This window comes from Camelus bactrianus, chromosome X (assembly GCF_048773025.1).
Source record: "Camelus bactrianus isolate YW-2024 breed Bactrian camel chromosome X, ASM4877302v1, whole genome shotgun sequence".
NCBI classification, from domain to species: domain Eukaryota; kingdom Metazoa; phylum Chordata; class Mammalia; order Artiodactyla; family Camelidae; genus Camelus; species Camelus bactrianus.
Genome location: NC_133575.1, coordinates 10212421 through 10233406, shown reverse-complemented (window position 1 = coordinate 10233406; position 20986 = coordinate 10212421). Strand labels below are relative to the sequence as shown.

General features: G+C 46.6%; 1 protein-coding gene across 3 annotated transcripts; it reads left to right on the top strand.

The window, feature by feature from the left end:
* The first annotated feature begins 445 nt into the window (after positions 1 to 445).
* On the top strand, positions 446 to 20691 carry GEMIN8 (gem nuclear organelle associated protein 8). Of its 3 annotated transcripts, none has more exons than XM_045525037.2 (4): positions 446 to 604; positions 8202 to 8246; positions 8861 to 9302; positions 20122 to 20691. In XM_045525037.2, the coding sequence occupies exons 2-4, from the start codon at positions 8235 to 8237 to the stop codon at positions 20376 to 20378; spliced, it is 711 nt and encodes a 236-aa protein (XP_045380993.2). In that variant the 5' UTR covers positions 446 to 604; positions 8202 to 8234; the 3' UTR covers positions 20379 to 20691. The 3 variants fall into 3 exon arrangements, with proteins under 3 accessions (XP_045380993.2, XP_045380995.2, XP_045380994.2); XM_045525039.2 differs by having other exon boundaries at positions 447 to 604; positions 8861 to 9296; XM_045525038.2 differs by having other exon boundaries at positions 457 to 726.
* The last annotated feature ends 295 nt before the right edge of the window (positions 20692 to 20986 follow it).

The window sequence follows — 20986 nt, the reverse complement described above, 5'->3', positions numbered from 1 at the left end:
CGAGAACCTGAGGCTTAGGGAGGCTTATAAACTAAGCGCTAGAATCGCACTCAAACTCTGATCTGGGCGACTATTTTCAAGGCCTGGGCCTTTCCCCCTGGGCCACTATCACCCTCCGTTTTAATTTTTAAAAAGAGGAAAGGCTAACTAAAGACGAGAACGAAGGTGAGAAAGTTGAAAAAAAGAGAGAAAAGTTAAGCGCCAAGCAACTTGCGGGGACGGGAGCCGTGCAGAAACGACCCTCGTCCTCCCGCCCCAGCGCCCAACTGCCCGACCGCCAGACCCGGGCGCGGGGCCGGGGGCCCGCCCCAGCGTCGCGACCCCAGCGCCTCGCCCTCCCCCGGCCGTCCCCACGCTCTGCCCCGAGGGGCGGAGCCCCGCCCCACGCCCGTCCCCCTGCGCGGCGCGGAAGGCGGCGCGGACGTGACGTCCCCGCAGGGCGGGCGGGACTTCCTGCGCGTCGAAGCCACGTGATCCGCGCCGGAAGCCCGCTTCTAGTCGCCCCGGCAACAGCTTCTCCCACGGCCCCCCATCCTCAGTTTCCCAGCGGAAATAGGTCCTTGTTCGCCTGCCGCCCAGGATCCACAAGCTACGCTCCCTCGAGGTGACTCCGGGGGCGGCCGGGGTTTCATTTGAGGAGCTTGGCGGCCCCTGGGCCTGGCTTCCTCAGACCGGGAGAGCCGAGGGCTTGGCTATCACGTTGTCGTAATTATTCCGCGGCAAAAGGTGGGCCAGAGGCCCTTGAGATTCTTAAATCATTTCTGGTTAATTGTGAGAGGGGACTGGTTCCACAGCCTCTCAGCTCTGCCATGCATCAGACTCACTGGATGACTTTTTAAAATTCTGATGCCCGGGCCTCTATCCCAGACCAGTTAAATTTCGAATCTCTAGAAGTGGGGCCCAGCCAACGGTATTTTTATTAAAGCTCCCCATGTGATTCTGATGTACCAGGTAACACTGTGTTAAGCTAAGTCTGGAAGGTGAATTCGGATTTTGCCCATCCAGCCCAGTATCAGAACAGAAGATCGCCCAGGGCAGCCTCATACTTAGAGGGGTATCTAGAACATTGGCCTGTCTACTGCAACAGGGGAGTTTTCTTTCCTTTCCTTCGCACGTTGACCTCTGTGGGAGTCAGAGGTTTTGTTGGATGTTATCTGGAGAACTTTTGGCACCTGCGGTCTAATCTGCACCTTACCTGTGGAGGTGGAGAATATCTTTGCCCACTTTTCTTCCTCAGTAATTAAGTGGAGTTGAACCAGTGGCCAACGAAGTACCTTTTATCTCTGAAATCCTGAGAGTTCCATAGTACAGATAAGACGGTTCTGAACAATTTTAATTGTTTTCAGAAATGATTTTTTTTTGAAGTTGTTTCACAAGCTAATTTCTGTGTTCAGTTGTTTTGTACCTTAAGTGAGAATAACATTGCTTTAAAGTCTAGACTAAAGGTTAATAACAAATGACACTTGTGGTTCCTCTTAGGGTTCCCATGAATTGTGAAGTGGGGTAACCTTTAAAAATACAGTTTATACTAATATACTTTATAGGAGTAACAGTCCCTTTGGGATGGCAATGGGAACAGAAATGGTCTATTTTCAGACACTGTTGGCTAGTATCTTTGAATGGGAACAACTGAAGGCAAGTTCACAGTAAAATGTACAAATCCCCCTCTTGTGTATTCATGGCTGTGGTGAGAAAGTATATAAACTAAAGCTCCAGAGAGAAATTTCATTGTCAAAGTGTTTTTCAGATGGTGAAGGATTATTTTGGTTTTTAGGATCCAACATATAAGGATGGAGTGAGATGAGAAGGATAGGGAGGAAAACTGAACATGTAAGCATAGAGTAGAGGTTGGAGAATTCTGAGAATAGGTGCAAAACCCTTGGAACTACAGTTGGCCCTTCTTCCGCATCCGTGGATACAAAGGCCAACTGTATGACGCCGTTTTATGTAAGAGACTTGAACATCTGTGGATTTTGGTATCGCTGGGTCCTGGAGGCAATACCCCACAGACACTGAGGGACGTTGGTACTTCTCTACAATAGGAAATCGGGCTGTAGAACAGTGAAAAAAGTGAACATGTGGGAAAAAAAGAGCATTGTTGTTGATCAAAGGTCAAATGATTTGAAAATAACTTTGAAAACATATTAATGTATTTAAATGTCTGCTTTCTGAAAAGATTTGGAGCTTTATAGGCAGTTATTTGAGTTACTAGCTACTCAATGATTTTAGGGAGGGTGGAGGTAGCAGGGGCGTGTTAACAGGAAAGGACATCCCAGCAGCATCCAAGGCCAGGAAATATTAGCTCTGATTTTTTTTATGCTGGAAGGAAAATAGGAAAGTTAAAAGAAATTGATTGCAGAATCCGTGCCTACAAGTAATTGATTAGATATCCTAATGAGGGGGCATAGTGAATGCCCTTTAAATTCAGAAAAGAGAGAGATTAACATGGAATTAGCCTTTGTGTGTTTATGGAAGTAAGATTTGAAATAAGGCTCCTGCCCTTCAGTGGTGGCTTTAACCACTTTAAACAAGTCACGGTTTTGACTGATACGCGCTTAACTTGTATCACCTGCCTGCCCAGCCCTTATTCCTTTACGGTCACGCTAGGTTTTGGTGTTTGAAGAAGATACTTGCAGAGAAGGGAACTTCCCTGTTTCCCCTTTTGCGTTGTATTATTAGTATGTCCTCTGTGATCCCAATTTTCAGCTGTCCCACGGCCTGTTGTGTTCATGAATCAGAGGGTAGCTTTGTTTTGGGGTGTCCTTATATTTCACTTCAGATTCTTAAGTTAGTCACATTGGGATCTGGTGAACTTGCAAATAAATCCATTCACAAACCCATCACCCTTGCTGACAAATTAAACAGTGCCGTTCTGTGGGTGGAATATTATTTGTATTGAAAAGAAGAATTGTTAACTACATCCTTTCAGTCTTTCTCCTCCCCCATGCTGTGCCTTCTTTGTGACATTGCTTCTTATTGCAACATCCCGAAGAGTAAATTGGGGTTTGGCTTTGAGGGAATGAAAAGGAAAGAAAACTCAGGGTTTTGGCTCCCTCTCCCATCAGTAACAGAGAGGCGCGGGCCTTCTGAACATGGTGGCATGTGCACTTGCAGGAGGCCTGTGTCTGGTGGAAAGATGGAGTTTGGACTGCTGAGAGTGGAAAAAAAGCCGTTCAGACTTGAGCCATCACTAAACAGGGACCATGCAAAACCACAGGAGGGAGCCCAAGTGGGCAGCAAGCCAGATGAACTTGGCAGCCTCTTCCCATAGCTGGGGGTGACGGCAGGAAGCGGTGCTCTCCAAAAAAAAAAAAAAACCTCGTTTTATCCTTTATCTTAGCTGAGGAGGCGCCTCCCGGCGTGTGCGTTACTGGAGGGCATCTTCTCTGATAGGGTTATTACTGCATGTGCGGAGATTCCTGATAACTGCATTCGACTCCATCTCTGTCCTCCACATTTCTCACCGTACCTTCGTTTATTCTGAACAGTCTCCAGCAGCCCCCTTTCCTTCTACCTGGAAACAGTTTCTATTGAAGGCCTAGTTAGACCCCCCCAAATTATCAGCTTGGCTCAGAGGACCAAACTCCTGCGAGCCTTAGAGGAGAGTTTTGACTTTCGAGGCTGTAGCCGGCATAACTTATTTAATGAGAGACGTTGAATGTGTTGCTGTGAAAAAATCAAAACAGATGAGTTTTCATGTATTTAATTTTCAAAATTCTAGTGGAAAAGGAGGATAGAGAGGAAGATCCAGTTGCAGAGTATACATTATCATTTTGAGGGGACTTTGTGTTTTCTTTGTGTGGTTGCAAAGCTGCATCTCAGATCCCATACTGATGAGAATATAAATAGGCAGTGAAAAGAATTTATACAGTGTCGCTTTCATCAACGCCACACTACTTACTGGTGGCATTTTTTAATAACTCGATGGAAACAGTCAACATTTTATCCATTGAAAACTACAAAGCTTGTGTGTTGCAGTTCATGTATATTGATGCCTTTAAAAATACCTCCTTCAGGATAAGCAGATTCATTGAAGAATGAGTGCATTTTTTAAGGCTATATGGAAAAATATATCATTCAAGACTCAGGCACTGTCTTTTGCCTGTGGGTCTCGGCCATGTTTTGTGAATGACCTCAACGCTGTTTTTTTCCTTCCTTTTCTGGTGGTTGAGGACAGACAATGAATTCAGCCTCTGTACTCGCTGGGGCTCAGCTGGGCAGTGACTGTTATGCCATTGTACTCCCTGGGGAGGGCTGCCCCGTCGGTAGTGTGGACCCCAGCCTTCTCTGACATTGACAGTCTCTTTTCTTTCCGCTCCAGCATCCCATTAGGAGAAACGTTGCGGTTCAGTCCACAGAGACAGGTGCCATGAAAGAGCAGGAGACACTCCCGGAGAGGTGGGGAATGAAAGATGAAACTAAAGACCATGGAAAGGGCATCTCAGTCTGCTGCCGCCATAAGCTTTCTTTTCTCTGAGGTGCTGGTGGTGTGTGAAAGTGTTTCTGTAGTGTCTCCAATGATTTTCATGTTGGCTTTTAAGAAACTCAGGCATTTCTATTGGGTTCTTAAGCTCTCTGTGTGGAAAGTGTAACCAGCTTGAAAAAGTTATCAGGACCCATTCTGAGAGGAGGTTCTCACCCTCCCTTGGGCACTAACAGATGTGGTCAGCAGGGAAGGCTGTGTGTTCCTTCTTCCAGGGAATAGGCACGCATCCAGTCCTTGTTGGGTGACTGCCTAACATGGGGTGGCAGGTAGGATCTCCACCAGAAACCATGGTGCCACGTAAGCTTTCTAAGCCCTGACCATTGATCCTGTTTTGTGGGAGTTTGGGGTGTTTTTCCCCTTCATTAAGTCTTTAAATGTCTCCGGAGCTCTTTAAGAAATGGTCCACTTTGCTTATTTGGTCACGGAGATGGTTCTTTTGTCGCAGATATTAGGAACCAGTCACCAAGATTGCTTTTGGTCATAATCACCTTTTTCTTGCTTCCACGCGTCTCATTCTGAGCCTGGGAGTTTCTGAGATGTGTGCGGATCTCAGACTTCCTCCACGGATTTCCACCTGGAAAGCGAGGAATAATTAGGATGCTTGGCATACTGAGGGCTGTCTGTGCAGCGTGATGATGTATTCATGTAAAGCAGGGCTGGGCAGCTGATGGCCGACAGCCTGTTTTTGTACTGCCTGGGAGCTAAGAATGGTGTTTACATTTTTTAAGGTTTTTTTTTTTAAATTAATAAAAAGAGAAAGAATATGTGACAGACCATATGTGGCCCACAAGCCCAGAATATCTACTGTTTGGCCCTTTAAGAAAAAAAAAATTGTTGACATAAAATACCAAGAGTAATACTGGAAATAGTGAGCTAATAATAATTATAAAGCTCTATGCAAGCTGCTCTTTCTTTAGATGTGTTTTTCTGTACTTGATTTGATTTGATTTTAGAGAAACTAATTGGTTAATCTGTCATTCCTTCTCAGGAACTATTTTTAATTGACTATAGGATTTTAGCAATCTTAAAAGTACTTAAAATGTAGAAGGATGTGATACACAGGTTTTGGAATTTGGGGTGAGAAAATAATGAAGCCAAGGGTGACATGAACAGCACATTCAACATGCCGCCCCGGGCTCTCATCGTGTGGAGGATGACAGGAGATTTGATTATAAGTGTCCCAGTGGCCAAAACAATGAGGAAAGCATAATCAGAATAAAATCGATGACAAAGTTGCCTGTGTTCCATGATTCATGTAAATGCATCTTTCCTTAATAGCCTGGGTCTGAAGAGTGTAGCATCTCAGCAGATTAGCTGATGTACTTTATAGGTAGTTGGCACACTGCACAGAGTCTGAACTGCTTCTGGTCCAAATGCGAGAGTTGGCTTTCTTCGGTCCTCCCAGCTCATTGTCCTGCCTTCTTTCTTGCAAAAGCGCTCAGGGTGCCTTTCGCGATTTCCAAGGCAGTGTTACAGGGCAGCCCTTCTCTCAAAGTATTTGTTGAATCAAAGGCATAAGTAAGTAACCACTCCTCAAATTAGCACTCCCATCCCCTTTTTAATCACAGCCATTGACATTTGAACAGCCTGGCAAACGTGATGAATTACACTTGAACCTCTTAAACAGTTGTCTCTTCTAGCGTGCACGCCTAACTTCCACCCCTGCAGAGGGGAGCCTCTCATAAGCCATCTTGTGCATTTTCAGAATATTGGCACTACTGCTTCTAAAGGTAGGCTGGATTTTCCCAATTATAAATAAAAACAGGATTTTCCGAGGTCTACAGTAGTGTTCAGTCACAATAATGTTTATTACATATCTGAAGCTGTCAGATTTCCCAGTCCAAGATAATTAATACTTACAGTGATCTGGCTCTAAATACGTTTTTAATAAGGCATAGAAGTCTGGACTCAAAACTTTTAATTTCACAAAGACATGCAGCCATCTCCTAGACTTTTCTAATGCAATTGCTATGCTAACTGTTAATCTGTAAAACAAATTTGATTAAGATACACATGAAATTCACGTTAATGTCATTATGTGCTGTAGGCTCTCAGAAAGCTGCTCAGATTTCAGTGGTAGAAGTATAAAACCTGGCTAGAGCAAATTAGCCACTTAAAGGCTGCACCTTACAGTTTAGGACTCAAGTATGTGCTAATTTCTACTGTAATTTCATTTGTGTTGGCTCTACCTCTGTAGGTGGTTAGTCCTCTAATCGTACTGACTTATGTATATATTTCTTCAGTAGCCTGTGAAGCATGTAGCAGTTAGGGCCAGGTTTTCAGATAATTGCCCATGTTTTAAGCCTTTAAATTATAGTTTGTGAATTTAATTTACACTTGTATTTTAACTGCACTTGTTAGCTTTTTCCCAGTTTAGGTTCACTGCGTTTGTGTGTATTCATGAATTCAGAACAGGGAACAGGAAGTGTGGGCTATTTAAGATACACTTTCGGAAGGTCATGGCAGCCCTCTTGGAAATACTCTATTCGAAAGCTTATTATATTTTAAAAGAATGTGAATCGTTCTCTTTAGGCTAAATCTTAAAAGATGTGGTCAAGTTAACCTCTCAATTTTCCACATTACCCCTAGCAAAACACAGGATGGAGATTGCAAAATAAGTCAAGTTTATTTCTTAAGGCCAAGAGACTTAAATTCTATGCTATAATTAAGTGAAGCAGGGAAAATGGGACTCCTTCAGTATCGGATTTCCAAAGTTTCAAAACCCAAGTGCCTGTTTGCTCAGCATCACATTGTGTTAGTGGTTTCATCTCGTAGATGCTTAAATTCTCATGCATTGTAGGGTATTACTTTTGTTTCGCTTTTTTTGTGCGTTCTGGTGTGGGCTGGCATTTTAGCATCTCTGAACCCTTGAAAAGGAGGGGAAAAATTGAAATCTGTTTTAAATAGGTTGTAAAAGGTGGAGCTGCAGATTTAACTTTACCTTGAGGTATTTCCTGCCCGATCAGTAAATCACAAGAGAGGGGTGGAGAAAAGGAGCAAATCCTGGCAGAACAAGGCCGTTGAGCAAAGGTATTCTCCGCGGCCGCTTGGTGGACAGTCTCCTTTGCACAGTTTCCTGTCCCAAGACAAGGCAGAGTGGTTAAGCAGGGAGAGCCTGGTGTCCCGCACAGGCTGAGAGATGCTATGATGGTCAAAACCAGAACAAGGCCCATTTAGGGGGCTTAAAGCCCAGGGTACAGCCCAACCTGCAGAGATGTTTCATTTAGAGAGGCTTCTCCAGGCCTGAGGCAAGACTCAGCACAGGTTTTCTGTGAGTTGGCAAGACATATTCTATTTGGTTCAGGCCTCAGGAACATCCAGGGTTAATCTAAATAGGCACTGGCATGAGCTAAGGATTAGTAAATAAAGTAATAGTTGTATGTTGTTAGTTCATATTCTGTGTATTATTTTTTACATACCTAAGACTACTTCTACGGTGACTTTCATGGGCTTTCCTTTCAATAGGGAAACAAGTACTATGTTTGCAAAATGCAGTGTCCTTTGAGCCACTTAATCATACCAAGGGGATCCCTCCTGTTCAGCCCACAAGGTCATAGCCCAGGTGCCAGGGTCCTGTCGTGCTGTGTTACGTGAAGATCAGGCACGGTCCTGGGGAGAAGCAGCCTCTGAAGAGCTGCTTTGCAAAGCACAAAATAGCCACGAAATCACACCCCTGTACTGACCAGATGTTTGCACTGTGGTCGTTCTTTCCTAGTTTGGCTGCTCATTTGGACTTTCACAATCAGAGATGGCAGCAAAGGTAAGATTTTTTTTTTAACTCATAAGAGAAAAAGGTCAGTTTTAGTCTTCCAAGTCTTGGTATTCTCCTTTCATGATCGAGAAGCCCAAAGAAATACATCAGAAAACTAGAAGTGACGTATCCCTGGGTGCTCTGCTAGTCATCTTCCATCCCAGGCACTGAGGAGGGGCCAGGCCAGCAGGTGTTTCAGGGGCAGAGAGGGGAGGGCTAGAGAACATCCTGTGGTTCTTAACAGGCCTTTCTAACTTGGAACTAGTGACTTAGTTCAGTGGGTAGAGAGGGCCAAGATAATAGACATCAGGTCATTGCTCCCCACATCTTACCTAAAAATGATCATTATTAGCCTCTGTCCCCACTCTATAAGGGGCCATAACCTTAAACCAGTGATTCTGTGGGTGCCTCATGCCCCCGTACTTCAGAGCAGGTGTGCACACGCTTGGCGTCCCTCGTGGGCGTGGACCTGTCCCTTGTCCTCTTTGGGCCAGTAGCATCCTAATGGAGAGCGGGTATTTAGGAGACAGTAAACACACGTCGGTTGGTTGATCAAGCGTTGGAGGATTTCTCTCGAGGAGGAACTTTGTGGTGTCCAGCCCATGTTTCCCTTTATTCTGTAGATGGCATCGACGCCAGCCCCCGAGGGTTGGGCATCTCATCCTGTCTATGCGAGATACTGGCAGCATTACCACCAAGCAATGGCGTGGATGCGCAGCCACCAGAACGCCTATAGGAAGGCGGTGGAGTCGTTCTTCAGTTCCCAGTGGTACCGCCCTCCCGACGGCCAACCCCCGATGGCTCAGGCGCAGGAGGGCGGGTCCCCTCCGTCCTACGAGCATCAGTGGGCCTCGTGGGACTCCCACGGCCATTATTCCCGCCGTGGTCGGCCCGGGCGGCGGCGTCCACGCGGCAGGGAGGAGCCGGCTTGGGCCGCCGCGGAGGAGGAGGAGGAGAGCGAGTCCGACGGCGGCATCGAGTGCGACGTGAGCAACATGGAGATCACGGAGGAGCTGCGCCAGTACTTCGCGCAGACCGAGAGGCACCGGGAGGAGCGCCGTGAGTGTGAGCCGGCGCGTGGGCCGCGTTCTCTCCCGCGTTTGTAGTCTTCTAACTCCTCGCTCGCGCCCAGATAACATTTCACACCCAGTTCTCAGCCTGGAAACGCTCTGGTGATGACGGACCTCACTTGCATTCGCGTCCAGAGTTGTTTTCATATAGGACTCTTCTTTAGTTCTAGGACAAAGCTGATCCCGGTAGTACCTCTGCCATTTCCGGGGTTTGAGACCCTACCCCAGATGAGGGGGTTCGTGCCGTGTGTGCGCATGCGCATTCCGTAAACCACGCCACAGCCCCTCAAGGTGATAAACCCATTTCACACAGGAAAGTGAGCCTTGAGGAGGTTGATGGACTTGTCCTGTGGTGCCCAACTAGTAATTTGCTGTGAGCGTTCAAACCAAGGTCTGTCTGATTCCAATTCCTGTGCTTGTTCCTCTAGCACAAACTTAGGGATTAGGTTTTGTCCCTAAGACTGCTAGGTTCCTAAAATACTGTTGCCAGCTCCCTGGTGTACACAGCTCTGAGTCGTTCCTGGTGCTACAGAGCTACCACGTCTTAAATCTTAAGCTCCCTTTGGAGTAGAGATCAATGTGAACGTCAGCAGAGTAACAAAATGCCTGGTGCTTAAACCAGTCTGCTTTGATCCTGCACTGAGGCCGTCTGCCCTGGGGTTAGAGAATTGTGGTAGTGGCCTTAGAGCTTCAGCTGGAAAGCCGGGATTTTCTTTTTTTGATTTCTTGCTAACTGGCCACAAAAAAAAACTAGAACTGCTTTTCATGATTCTTTTACTATTAAGATCCCAAACCCACTTCTATTTTAAGTGTCTCTAACAGATATACAGATGTTTTTCTCCCTTTTACAACCAGTGCCCAGTCTCAAAAGTGAGTCCTAATTATATATTTTACCTAGAATTTTCTACTAAACAGAGACAGCGAAGCCTGGGAATGGGTGAGTTTCATCTCCATCTTTAATGATCTACATTTTCCTAATAATGGCTTAGTATTTATTGATCTCCACCAGGGGCCAGGAACAGAGCAATGGGCTGTGTCTTAAGTCTCATGCCCTTTGTGTCTTTGCCTGTGATTCATCACTAAACTACTCATTCAGTGTTTTTTTTAACTTCCCTTCTTTTGATTAAACCGTTGACTTCTTTGATGCATATTAGAAAGTATATCCAAGCAAGTATTTTTTAAAATACACACAGACATGTCTTTCCTTGATCTTCATAAGTCAATTTTACCTTTTTTTCAAAATACATATGAAATAACAGTCTGATTTAAAAGTATATAATGAACGAGGGAGATCAGGCATTGGAGCATGTCCACGTGTGGTTGGAATGCTGTTGGTTACAGCTTTTGATAAAGAAAATCGTGTGGAGATAGGGCTTCTTTCTGCTGTCCTTACCCGAAGTCAGAAGAACATGGTTTTCCTATCAGAGTGATGCTTTTGTGATAGAAGTTGTAATTAAGGATGGGCACAGACCTCAGTCTTCTAAAGGTCTATTTTAAATTACCTGCTAATTTAAAATAAACCCAATAGAATTATTCAATGAAAGATAGAGATGAATGAAATGAAAGTAAAATAATGAAATGCATCCTTTCTGTGTTAGCAGTTCAGTTACAGATACCTGGTTAAGAGCCATCCCTGTTTCTTCTTGTGTTTGTCAAGTAGAATTCTAGGTGGGTTAAGAAAAAGTCATGAAACTGACTTGCTAAGTCGTGCCTGGCACTTACTATTATTTTGAAATGAATGAGTGAAGTATTTTAGTATTAATTATGAGCCTTAAATCAGAACTTTTCAAACCTTATCCCCTAAAGTGCTAAACTTGCTGTGATTCTGTGAGGTAGGCTTTGAATACTTCATAAACTTGAGGAACTTCGTGTTTTGTTTGATATTATTCCTAAATCTGCTTAGTTTACATCAGGGCTCCAAATCATACTATTATCATCACTGTTATGGGTTGAATTGTGTCCCCTAAGAAGAGATTTGTTGGAGCCCTAACCCCCCAGACCTCAGGATGTGACCTTATTTGGAGATAGGGTCTTTACAGAGGTAGCAGGTTAAAATGAGGTCATTAGGGTGAGCCCTCATCCAGTATGACTGGGGTCCTCATAAAAAGAGAAAAATTTGCACACGGACAGACACCTACTCAGGGAGAAGGCCTCGTGAGGACAAGTTCGGCCACCACAAGCCCAGAACTGCCAGAAGCTGGGAGAGAGGCCTGGGACAGACCTTCCCTAGTGGCTTTGGATGGGGTGCGGCCCTGCCGACAGCTTGGTCTCAGACTTCTGGTCTCCAGAACTGTGAGACGGAGCGTTTCTGTTGTGCTCAGGCACCCAGTTTGCTGTGCTTTGTTACAGCAGCTCTAGAGAACTAATACAGTCACTCTGCCACAATTTTCTTTGTTCCCAGAGGCAGTCTGTGAGTGGGATGTAAAGTGAACCACGCAGGTCTTGCCATCACTGTAAAAAAAAGATGTGGTACATATTTATTTTACCATGATCTAGATAGCAAACCAACAAAAAAGGGAATGATATGAAAACCCTTACAACCTCCACCTCTACTTGCCAGTATTTACATTATCGTTAGAATAACTATACGAAATAATTGTGACAGAACCGCTCAAACCACGGGCTTCCAGCCTCACTCCAGCACTTTCTAGCTGGAGGCTGTCATCCTCCTGTGCACCACCTACCCTAACCGTTCTGTGCCTCAGTCTCCCTGCCTGTGAAATGGGAGCCCTAATTAATGGAATGGTTATTATGACGATTAAATGAGAAAAGAAGAGAAAACATACAGAATGGCACTCTGTTCAGAAGTCAGTGCCCAAGATATGTCAGTTGTTATGGTTAGTTGCTAATAACTCATCCTTTAACATGGATTGTTGACGATAAACTGGTTTTACTCTGATACTCTTTGTCTTGATTAGTGCTCAGTTGAGATTCTGCATAATTTTGATAAAGTAGTCTATGACTTCAAAAAAAAGTCATATTTCTGCTCTAGGCAGCACTTTTTAAACTTTTAAATTGATTTGGAATATTTAAGACAGAAAAGAAGAGCTTTGGTGTCCCTCAGATTTAGCCACTGGTACAATTTGGTCAAAGTAGTCATTAACACAACTTTAGTTCTGCTTCGAGGACATTCTTGCTTGACATAACTTAATACAGTAAAATACATGGGCTGGGAAATGAACCCCCTCCCTTCCTAATAACAGCACATCTAGCTTCTGCTACTTTGTGCTTTTGAAATGTATAGTTGTAGCATAATTCAGAATTGCTTGTCCTGGGGTCTCCGATGCTCTTGTGCCCTGCAGTCTGCCCTGAAAGCATTATCAGGTCCCCGGGAGACGTGAGAATTGTCTGATGAGGGTGAGGACAGGCTGTGGTGTCAGGGTCTAATCTTCCTGTGAAAGCCGTGGTCTGTGTTAGAAGAAGCTGCCGGGGCCTGATGCCATACCACCAAAAATGACGGCCAGCACTTGGCCAGCGTTGTTTCTTTTCACCCACGCTTTGGGTCGTGTGTGGGATCGATCCATGTTCCTTGGAGCAATCCTGAATGATGGCATTCAGACGCAGGTAATGGGAATGCCCGTGCTGCTTTCCAATCCATTACCTTCGCTCAAAATGCTCATGGAGGGTTTGGTACAGACACCATTGGGAAATGTTGGAATAAAGAGATGAGGGACCTGAGTCATGTGACTGATTGAAGCTGCTTTGCTCTTTGAGCCACTAGAAGCTGCTTCTTCAATAAGGGCCAACTCAACTCCGAGCACGAATCAGCTAGGGAACACAGATTTTATAAAATACTACTAGCAAGGGAAGGCGTAGCTAAACGTGAGAGATTTAGCTTTTCAGTAGTATTCACTTCCACAGGAACATGTACGTGATACAGTTCGTCGTCATCTGAGTCTTATTGAATATTTTCTTAGGATACAATCCTTTAGACGGGACAGCATGTTCCGGTTTGTGATTACTGTTCTTCCAGATAATCTCTAATTTCGCATATTTCAGTGATAAAAACAAAAAAAAATTAAGTAGGAGAAACAAAGAGCTCCTTTTGTGGAGACAAATGTGGTCTTTGACTGGGTCCCAGTTTAAACAATCATAGAAGAGATTTTTGGAACAAATGAGATGAATAAGGGCTGGTTATTAGATGCTACTAGGGAATTATTGTTGATTTTATTAGACGAGATAATGGTATTGTGGGAAAGTAGCCTTATTTTTTGACAATGCATGCTGAAGTATTACTGTCATGATGTCTGCAATTTACTTTCAAATGGTTCTGAAAAAATAAAAAATATGGATAAAGCAGGAAAAAACTCCTTTTGTGAAGTGGTAACAGGCATGCTTTTGATTATATGTCACCGTTTCTTAGCAAGATATTTCTGTTATTTAGAACTTCAGTGGTAGCATTACTTACGGGAAAGGAGACAGTTGTGAAGCTTTAAAAGGTCAACTGTGTTTCAGTTATTTCTTCAGAAAAATATTTATTGTTCAGTCCAGAAAGTTATCATTTTTTAGTCATAAATAGCCATCAGTTGCGCCTGCAAGGGCCTCGTCATAATCCTTAGAAGGAAAATGAGTGAAAATTCTCATTCCTCATAGAGAAGAAGGTCCCCCAAAACAGACACTTGCCACTGTGGTCTAAGGCGTCAGCCAGTCAGATAGCTGTCACCTGTGTTTTAGGGTAGATGCTGGGCCAAACAGGGACATGTTCGGCACGAGCAGATGCAGGTGGGAAGAGATGACAAAACCAAGTTTACAAAGATCCCTGGAAGGTCCATCTGAGGCATGGAGCGTGGGGCGTGGGCACTTTTACACATGAGAAAGGAGCCAGTGGACTCAGCAGTGACAGGAGCCCCTTGGGGCAGTTGTGGAGAAACGGAATGTTGCTCGAAGCTTTGAGGAATGGGGTTGGTGCAGAATGAGAGGGGAAGAAAGGGACAGGTCCAATCCCCACCCAGCACTCACAGTGCTCTTCTTACCAAAGGGCCCAGATGTGTTCTGTAGACTCTTGATGGGAGACACCTGCTCCATTTTTGTGTCCGCCTGAGTGGGAAGATGTAGACTCTAGGTTTCCTAGTGAGCGCTCAGTCAGTCTGCTGGAACCCCATCTGGCTCTCCCTTGGTCCACCCTCCATGGAAAACCGAGAGGATACAGCCAAGCCCACAGCCCAGTGCCCGGTGAGCCGTTTGCCTTAGTGAGGTTAAAGCCTGCAGTCCTACTGACGGAGCACATTTCCACCACGTGGGCTCATTTCACCCAGCCCGGATGTTCAGACGGGCATCAGACCCATCATTGAGGCGATAGGTATGAATGGCCGTAGAAAAATGGAAGGGCAGGATGGAAATGCACTTTCATTCTAAAAGTACAGATGCTGAAGGCGGGAGGGTAGAGCTCAGTGGTAGAGCACGTGCTTAGCATGCACAAGGTCCTGGGTTCAATCCCCAGTCCCTCCATTAAAAAAGAGAGAGAGAGAAATAAATAAATAAATAACCTAATTACCTCTCCCCACCAAAAATGAAAAATTAAAGTACAGATGGTGATTGTCCACAGACTTTGGGATGACATTTGTCGTGGAGCAAGGGATGCTGGGTGAGGACGGAAGACCCGTCCGACATGGCCACAGCCCAGCTGGCAGGCACCTGTGTTCTGGCTGTGTTACTGACAAGCCAGAAATGAGGCATGTGTGATATAAATCACGTCAGTGCTGTCGCTCAGTTGTGCTAAGGTCATTAATTCTGGTGCCATAGGAGAGAATATAATCAGAAAGACAGGCTAACCCTAGAAAGATGGAGGGAAATCACATTCTCTAACACTCATCTGGCTTAGTGCTCGGTCCTCCAAAGTGTTCTGCCTTGGGCTAATTATCTGTGGAGTACTGAATGAATGTTTGCCCACTCTGTCAGGTTCTCTGAAGTCCAAGCCACTTCTATGGTTTTTCTTTCCTTTTTTTTTTTTTTTTTTTTTTTTCTGTTACAGACTTTAAGTCTACATTAGTGACATCACGTAAGTGTATAGATGGAGGGGAAATACCGGGGTTCTATATCCTGAACCTGGATGGAATCCAGTAGAGTGTCTCCTTCATAGTATAATACTGTTTTTCTTGTTTTAACTCTGTATACATGGTAACCCTTGAATCAGTTTCTTAGTACTGCTGTAGCAAATTACCACCGGCTGAATGCATGGCTCAGCACTATGGAAATTATTCTCTCAGTTCTGGAGGCCAGAAGACTGAAATCAAGGTGTTGGCAGGGCCACGCTCCCTCCAAAGGCTCGAGGGCCTGTCTCGCCCACCTTCTGGTGGCTCCTGGCTTCCCTTGGCCTGTGGCACCGTAGCTGCAGTATCAGCAGCATCTTTTTTCTTTTTTTAAGGAATTGGGCTCAAGGAACCACGGAGGGGAATCTCACCCAATCAGGTTGCCAATTACTTGCCACGTGGTCTTAATTTGGATGTCTGAGCGGTCGCCTCGGTGGATCTTGTCAAGTCTGAAGAGAGAGAGCGATAGAGGAGAGAATGAGAAAAGATGGAGGGGAGAAGAGCCTTGGGCTCGGTGGGCTCCTTCACGGCTAGAGAGCGGGCCTCTACCAGGTCCTGCAGGCAGCGTCCGCCGCCACCTAAAGGGCGACTTGAATCTGCAGGGCGCAGGAGAAACCCCCTGCCACCCTCCAAAGAGAGGGGAGCTGTAGCCCAGTAGGCAGATAGAGATTATGCCCTTTGAACCCTGTTTCTTTAATTAAATGCCCCACGTTGGGCACCAGAGAGATGGTGCAGGAAAAACAGGTGTGGGGCGTGAGGAGGGCCGTGTCCCGGGTCTAGGTGGGGCCTCTGGGACGCACCCCGCCAAGTGTGGGTCCTTGGCTTCGCGCAGAAAAGAATTCAAGAGCGAGCCACGGTTGAGTAAAGGTAGATTTATTCAGAGAGATACACACCTGCGTAGAGTGTAAGCTGTCTCAGAAGTCGAGAGAAAGGCCATGAGGTGTGCAGGATGGGTGCTCAGATTAGAGTAAAAGTAGGTACACACTCCATAGACAGAGTGCGGGCCGTCTCCGAAGAGGGAGCGAGAGAGGCCTCAGCCACCATCCTTACACGCTCTCCCTGATGTCTGTAATCCTTTGCTGTCTCACATAAGAACACTCTCATTGGATTTAGGATCCACCCTCATCCAGGATGATCTCATCTTGATCCTTCCCTTAATTATATCTGCAAAGACCCTATTTCCAAGTAAGATTATATTCTGAGGTTCCGGGTGGATGGAAATTTGGGGGGATACTGTTCAACCCACTCCCAGCCTGTTTGAAAGCTGGAATCTAAAAAGAAACTCCGATTCGTATTAAAACAAATTGCCTTGGCCAAATACCCTACAAGAAAAAAGTGCTTGGTAACATTGAGCCCCACAGCTGTTCTCAGTGAGAGCGGCCAGCCTCGCCATGCCAAGGCTCCCGTGCAGTTGCGTCTGCGGTGTGCTGTGCTGCTTCTCCGCTCCGGTCCGCTGGTTCTCCATCTGGCTGGCTGAGCCCTCACCTTGTGTTGACAGGGAGAAAAACTGTCAGTCATTGAGAATCCATTCTTTCTTTGGGAGGGAGGAAGCAATAAATAGAACAGAGTAAGCAGATGCCTTCAAGTGAGAATTGCGTCCTAAGGTTTGCTTGGCCCCCTAAGTCAGTGTACCCTAAAGGACTTTCACATGTGACCTGTAGCCTCCAGTGCCCAACCAGCCTGAGGGTATTTGCTTTGGTTTGTTCGTTTGTTGTTGTTTGGGTTTTGGGGAGGGGAGAGGGTAATTAGGTTTATTTGTTTATTTTTTTAATGGAGGGACTGGGGATTGAACCCAGGACCTCGTGCATGCTAAGCACGTGCTTTAACACTGAGCTGTACTCTCTCCCCGCTCCATCCCCCTGGTATTTGCTTTTAAGCTGACTGGTTTTCAGATTTGTATTCTAACATTAGAAATCGGGATTTTTTTTTTTAATTATGTGAGTAAGTAGAGGTGAAGCAACTCAGATGTAAGGGAACAAAATCAGACCCCAACTCAGGGCTGCCCCCTCTTCCTCTGACTTCTCCACCATGGAGGCTTTAAGGAACCTGCGGGAGGGGCTCGGCCCAGCGCCCTTTGAGAGTTGAGCATCTGTTTCTCTATCCCTGGATTGTCATTTTTCTTCCACAGCATCTGGAAGGAACCATTATTGACAAAAAATTGTGTCTACCCTTTGTCAGAGCTTTCTCTTGACAACCATTTCTGAACACCTGTGGTGGGGCAAGTGTGGCGGCCTCCCCTGGGGCTGGGGAGACGGGCGAGCCTGGGCCCCAGGGCCCTCCCCCGTGAGGACTCCCGCAGCCCATCTGCCCACAGAGGGGACCCGCTTCTCGCTCCTCCGATCTCTGTTTGCCGGCAACTACCCGCCAGCCAGAAAACAGGAAACATCCACACCTCTTGCAAGGCAAGACAGGGACAAGGGTTTGGGCCTTAAATTTTCATGAAGGAGCCTGGATGTGAAGGAAATGTAACTAGAGAACAGAGAACAGAGGGCTGTGTATCTTATTCTTTTATTCTTACGCCATAAACTGTATTAAGAATTCAAACCCTGTGATTGTTGATGTGGTGAGCGCACACTGAGTGCAAATACGGAAACCTGCACAGGCTTCATGGGCGGCTGGCTGGGGTGGCTTTGGTACCACGTGGTGCTTCATCCACAGCTGTCTGTCAGCCAGAAGAGGAAAGGGCTCTCAGTGTACAGTTGTTCTACCAATTGAATGTCTGGAAGATCGTTCTTGTCAGAAGGGCAGCAGAAAGAAGCATCATTATAACCACGTTAAGCTATCAGGAAAAGAAAAATAAAGATGCAAAAGTAAAAAGGTTATAATATCCTAACGGCAGAGAACAACACTTCCTAAGAAAGCCAGGATTCCAGTGCTTATTAAAACTTTTAAACTCGGAGACTTGGGAAGCTGAAGGTCTGTTGTGTCACTAAATCTGTCAGTGAGAATGATTCTAGTCTTGGGACAAATTCGAGAGTAAACAGTCTGTCATCAGGGAAGCTCTGCCCTCGAGATGCAGAGGCTCTGAGACCCCAAGCTGCCCCGCCATGCAGGATCATTTCCTCGGGGCCGGTGACAAAATGAGAGCCTGAAGACTGGTGATGTGTCCAGGGCTCTCACAGGTGGCAGAGGGGATCTGTTGTCCCTGGCTAGGGTGGAGAAGCCAAGGCTTTGGAAGAGTAGACCCCGGTGGTGGTGGTGAGGGGGGTAGAATTCAAACGCCCGTGAGAACTGAACATCTTAAAGCCTGATGTTTCAGACTTGCCAGAAAGACCAAAAGTGAGAAACAAATGCTTGTTGATCTCCCATTCATTGGCCTAGCAGGCCAGTATTTTGGTTTAGTTCTGCGTTTCATAGTCAGTTCTGTCTTTTCCATGGATTAGGGAGCAGATTGCGTCTGTTTTGCTTGACAGTCATTTGGCTTATCCGTCTGTTACTTCCTTAGATAAAAATAAGCCACAGAGGTGCTCAGACAGAAATGGGCACGTGCATTTTTAATAATGTTTCCACATTTATAAAACTCCATCCCTCCGGCTCCAAGGTGTGATTTATAAAGAATGGGATTGGGGACTGACTGCACGTAGACACCCACATAGCAGAGCCACATAAATATCTTGCTGTTCACACTTGATCCACTCACTGTCATGTTCCCTTCCATGCTGAGCTTTCATTCTGGGACTTTTTTTAACAAGGAAAGAATGATTTATATCATCGTTTTTATTCCCCTACAACCATCTTTACTCCCTACTAAGCAGCATTTCTCTTGGTGGCAGTGGCGGCTACAAGATGTGTGCAGTATCCTGTCATTTTCTTTTCTTGACAGAGTCGCTTCCACAAATCTGTATCAGTTGGCTCAATTTGACCTTATGTTTTGTTGACATGTTTACGTTCTTTCTATTTACATAAGAAGAAAAGTTATGATCCTAGGACTTGCGGTAATAAGAAATATAGAGCGGAGAAGAACCCGAGTAAATATGTCTTGCTTTACAAGAACCCTTATTTAAATGCGTAGGTTTAGGGCATATAACCATCACACTTGAAATGTAGCCTCAGCTGTCGTGCGAGGTGGAGGGGCAGGTCCCATCCCGTGGTGAGGACGTCGGCGGGCCGCTGCCGGCGTGTTAACACGGCAGCAAGACGGGCGGCCGAGGCCATCCTGCCATCTGCAGAATTGCCCTTTCTCAGACCTTTTACCTCCAGCGGGTGGTGAGCAGGTTCCCCTCTCCCCGCGCAGGGCGGCTTGTGTTTGGATGGGTGTGGGGCCCGTCCATCATCCTTGCCTTCCCTAGCTACCAGCTTCCGAAGAGCTGATTTCCCCGCACCAGCTCGTTGGCGGCGGGAGGTACTACTCCTCGCTGTACCGGGCTTCCTGGGAGGCTTCGCGTTTCCCTGCTGGCCCTGCTGGCCTGGCGCAGTGTTTGAAACCAGGGGAGCTCCACCGGCTGTGCCTGGCTGGGCTGCTTGTGGTCAGTGAAAAGAGAAACCCACGTGGTTTCATTTTTATGTATTTGCAGGGCCCATTGCAGAGGTTTGATAGTTCGGGGTGACTTGTTTCCTGGTGGCTTTCTGCCCTTGCTGTCAGCGTACAGACCCCCAGTAAGCGAGCCGTGCGCTTCCTAACTAAGGAGATAATCACCACGTGCAGGTCCTGCCGGAGAGTCTAGAGAACGTCTCAGCCGGCACCGCCGGGCCTGACTTAGCAAAGGGAGTTAGAAAGGGTAAGCGGAGGGCCCCGGGGGCCACCCAGGTTCACCAGACTCATCGGGCGTGTGGCTTGCTCCCCAGGGCGGCAGCAGGAGCTGGACGCGGCCCGCCTGGAGGAGTACGTGAACGCGGACCACGACCTGTACTGCGACACGCGCCGCTCAGTGGAGCCCCCTTCCGAGCGGCCCGGCGAGCGGCGCCAGGCCGAGATGCAGCGCCTCTACGGGGCCGCCGCCGCCAAGATCCAGGCCATGGAGGCGGCCGTGCAGCTGAGCTTCGACAAGCACTGCGACCGAAAGCAGCCCAAGTACTGGCCGGTCATCCCACTCAAGTTCTGAGCCCAGCCTGGGCGCCGGGGCCCCAGCCATCACCCCCGCCTTGTGCATTCACCCCGTCCCCCTCTCCTGTGGGTTTGCTAGGGGAAAGGGGGAACCTGATGCGGAGATAGAATAAGCACTTCACCAGAATCCCCGTGGGCCCGCCCTGGGGCAGCGGGAGGGGAGCTGCAACATCAGCCACTTGGAGATCGACATGTCCTGTTGCCAACTTGAGGGATTCCCTTTTGACATAAAGTGACCACTTCATCTATCTCCCCCTGGTTTTTAATGTCAGTGATGTTGTCCAGTTTATTAAAGTTCTCACTTAGAGTTATTGCCTGGTTTGGGCCGTTTTCTGTTTTCTTCTATCTTTAACTCAGCTGAATTAGACACAGGCCTTAAATGAGCCAGCTGTCCCCTCCTCCTCAAAGTCCTTAACCCTGCTGAAAATCATGCGAACCTGTGGGACAAATCCTGCTCCTCCAGCGCAGAGCTCCGCGCGCGCGTGTTCTGATGAGGGCCAGAGACTTCATAGTTTGGGCTTTTCAGGCCGCAGGGTCCGTTGTGACTCTTCAGTTCTGCCCTTAGGGCAGGAAAGCAGCCAGCGGGGTAAGTAAACGTATGGGTGT

Bases quoted from the DNA above. Each gene is read 5' to 3' on its own strand.
- GEMIN8 (XM_045525037.2), top strand. The intron at 9,303-20,121 runs GTGAGCCGGCGC...CTTGCTCCCCAG, and splicing joins CCGGGAGGAGCGCCGTGAGT to GGCGGCAGCAGGAGCTGGAC.